Here is a 3,764-nt window from a genome sequence, read left to right as displayed (position 1 = left end):
AAACTCAGGGCCTTGTGCTTGCCAGGCAGGTGCTCTACTACTTGAGCCATATCCCCAGTCTTGTTTGCTTTTATTTTTCCAAATAGAATCTCACATTCTTACCCAGACTCCCAGCTGGGATTACAGACATGTATCACCACACCCAGCCCTAAGAGTTACTTTTTAGAGGGCCAAAGTAAGCATTAAAAAGATGATAGTCCCTTGATATTCTGCAAGATACTGCATGATATAAGTGCTAGGTTTTACTCTACATTTAGTTGTGTATGTGTATGTGTGTGTGTATGTGTGTGTGTGTGTGTGTGTGTGTGTGCCTACAGATCAAAGGCAAAGCTTCACAAATGCTAGGCAAGCACTCTTCCACTCATACACACTCCCAGCACTATGCAAAGTTCTTCATTTAGTTGCTTTGCCTATTAATCTTCTTTAGAAAGTAAATGTATACCAGTTAGCTCTTGAAGTTAGTAACTTTCTTTCCAGCACCTCAATTCACTATTTTAAAAAAGATTTTTTATTATTTTTATATTAAAAAAGATTTTTAATTAAAATATAAATTGATATTGTATTTTTTATTCAAAATGAGTCCTTATGCTTTAACTTGTTTTAAAATCTGAAGATATGACCACCCATCTTTAATCATTGTTCTTTGGAAATGGCAATCACATGTTTCTTTGAGATACTGACTTCATTCTTTAGAGAATTATTATTATTATTTTTTGGGTCCAGTCGTGGGGCCTGAACTCTGGGCCTGGGACTGTCCCTCAGCTCTTCAGCTCAAGGCTAGTGCTCTACCACTTGAGCCACAGCGCCACTTCCAGCTTTTTTCTTTTTTCTTATGTGGTGCTGAGGAATCGAACCCAGGGCCTCATGCATGCAAGGCAAGTGCTCTACCACTGAGCCACCTTCCCAGCCCCAAGAGAATTATTTTTTTAATTACGATTTTCAACATCTTTCTGTGGAGTGACACACAAAGTTATCAGCAGAAAAAAAATGCTTATCACTTTCAAACATTTAGAGCAACTGTGAGACACCTAGTAAGAGGCCAAGTATGGGAAGATCTAGGCTGCATTAGCATTTAGGGTAGGCTGCCTGTCTTACTGGACCACAGTAACACGTGCATTTCAGATGTGAATTTGGTATACATTCAGAATCAGATTTGTTTGTCCACCTCAAGGTAAAAAAGGCAACTTGGAGAGGCTGAGTGAAGGGGTAAAATTATCCAAAAAGCAATGTATGTGACTTAGATAATGGTAAAACCTCTGTGCATCACCTTTATAATAATAATAATAATTGTCATCATCATCATGTTTTTAAAGGCAAAATAGAAAACTACTGACCTCTATTCTCTTCTGCAAGTTTTATAATCTTCATTTTTATTTTTATGCTTGCAATAAATTTAATATATGAGGGTGAGATACAAAGGGTTATTTTCAAAGATGTCTAGTCTACCCTTTGATATAAACATATTACTTAAGTACATGAAAAGAAATGACAATGGTGGAATGTAAAAAACCCAGTCTCCTCTCTGACCTTGTGCCGTTCAATTTTCTTTCATCTCTGTGCTATAGGAACTATATTCTTTCTTTTGTGCTACTCGCTTTTATTCTTTTTTCTCTCTCACACCACTTCCTCTGGGACATTATTTTTTGGCTCACGTTTCCTTTCTTCACTTTTCTCTTGCATGAAAATATTTTCTCCATGACAGCAGGTAGCGTGTGTGAGACCCTTGATACAGCTGATAAGATCTTCAGGCTTCCTTAACCCAGTGCTACCACAATGATTTTTTAAAAATTCAGGTAGACAAAAGGCCATCATATTTAAGACTGTATATTCCATGAAGTACTTCTGACCATAATCTCATTGTTGCTCCAAGTAAGAATAACCTCTGGAAGGCTGAGAAGTAAAGTCATGACCCTTAGATAACCCGAAACAGCCATTGAGATGTAGGGGAAGGTGGTCATGGTTACAAGAAATTAGAAAACTACCAGGGAACTCACATCTTCTGCATTCAGGCAAGTATATGGTGTTATCATGTTTGTTTGTCATTCTTCAGCCTCAGCAATGCCTACAACCAATCACTATGAGCCACATATGGCTGGAATACACATTCTTTCCAAGCTCGTGGTGTGGATAGCTGTGATTGGAATCACCTTTGTCTCCTTGCAAAATGGTCATTGACACTAAGCTAGAAAGCATCTCAAGAGATCCTAATTAAAACTTCCCGCAGAGGAAGGCACTAAAACCAATGAGATATTCTGAGAGCTGCTGGTTTTCTAGTAACCAGTTGCCCTCAAAGAGTAGGATGGGTTTCAGGCAAGGAAAGCTATGACAGAAAATGTTACTGCTTTCCTCTGTCTCCTCTTATCCGGAGTCTCTGTCTCTCCCCAATACCTTCCACAGAGCCCCTTTCACATCCTTGTTCCTCAGGGTATAAATCAGAGGATTGAGCATAGGGGTGATTATAGTATAAAAAAGGGCAACAAACTTCCCCTTGTTTTCAGAATACTTGTGGATGGGTTGGAGGTAGGTGTAAATACCTGAGCCATAAAACAGAGAAACCACCACAAGGTGGGACCCACAAGTTCCAAAGGCCTTTCTGCGCCCAGCCACTGACTTGATTTTCAACACAACCCTGGCAATCTGTGCATAGGAGCCTAGGATCAGAGCTGCAGGAAAGACCAAGATGATGGTCCTAGCCACAAACATCTTGGCCTCTGTCCCTCCTGTGTCCTCACAAGCCAACTTCAGGAACATAGGCATCTCACAGAAGTAGTGATTCAGTTGATGGCCACAGATAGGCATGGCCATTGCGAGGCTGGTCTGAATCATAGAATTCACAAGGCCTACCACCCAGGAAGCAATAGCTAGTGATTGGCAGAGAACGGGGTGCATGATGGTCGTGTAGTGGAGTGGACGGCACACGGCAGCGTAGCGGTCAAAGGCCATGGCCGCCAGGAGCACACACTCTGTGGAGACCAGAGAAAGGAAAATGTAGAGTTGGGCCACACACCGTGCAAAGGTGATGGTCCTGTCAAATCCATGGAGGTTGATGAGAAGCTGGGGCACAGTGCTGGTGGTGTAGCAGAGGTCCAGGAAGGAGAGGTGGGAGAGGAAGAAGTACATGGGTGTGCGCAGCCGAAGGTCCAGTCGGGAGAGGGCAATGATGGCGGTGTTGCCAAAGAGAGTCAGGGAGTAGGAAATTGAAATAGAGATGAAAAGGATGAGCTCTAGGTGAGGCCAATCTGAGAAGCCCACCAGAAGGAAGGCATCACCCCAACTGTTGTTGAAATTTTCCATAGCCTTTCACCTGCACAGCTAGAAGACAATTCTGTGCTTCCTACAAAGAATAGGGGTTGAAGCACTATTCTAAATAGCCAATAAATGTCCTCAAATCAGAGGTTTTATTTTCTATTCTTCTATTCAGTTATGTGTGTCCCATCTTCCCCTTCTCTTCTTATACTGGTGATCACTAGATTAGCATGTCATCTCTGGTGAATCTCTAGTTCTGTCGCCTATTTGTTACCTGATTTTATCAGTCTGTTCTTTGGATCCAGTGCTTTCTTTCCCCCAGAAATACCATGTATTGCCTCCCATATGATACTGAGATCCAAAATTAGTGATGTGGAAACTGCTTTTCAGAAGCTAAGTGTGGAATTTGGGTGCTGCTAAGCAGTTGAACATCTGTCTAGTGTGTGTAAGCTCCTGAGTTCAGTCCCTAGAACTACAAAAAAAAAACTCTGTAAAGGAATAAGGAAACAAAATCTAAT

General features: G+C 41.4%; 1 protein-coding gene across 1 annotated transcript; it reads right to left on the bottom strand.

The window, feature by feature from the left end:
- Positions 1–2,358: 2,358 nt before the first annotated feature.
- LOC105996749 (olfactory receptor 10-like) lies at positions 2,359–3,294 on the bottom strand. The gene has a single exon (XM_013030933.1). The coding sequence runs from the start codon at positions 3,292–3,294 to the stop codon at positions 2,359–2,361; it is 936 nt and encodes a 311-aa protein (XP_012886387.1).
- Positions 3,295–3,764: the final 470 nt, after the last annotated feature.

The sequence above is a fragment of the Dipodomys ordii genome, unplaced genomic scaffold (assembly GCF_000151885.1).
Source record: "Dipodomys ordii isolate 6190 unplaced genomic scaffold, Dord_2.0 Scaffold135, whole genome shotgun sequence".
Taxonomy (NCBI): Eukaryota; Metazoa; Chordata; class Mammalia; order Rodentia; family Heteromyidae; genus Dipodomys; species Dipodomys ordii.
Note: the sequence above shows the minus strand (reverse complement) of the source record. Positions and strands in the feature narration are given on the sequence as shown.

Bases quoted from the DNA above. Each gene is read 5' to 3' on its own strand.
- LOC105996749 (XM_013030933.1), bottom strand. From the start codon at position 3,294: ATGGAAAATTTCAACAACAGTTGGGGTGATGCCTTCCTTCTGGTGGGC.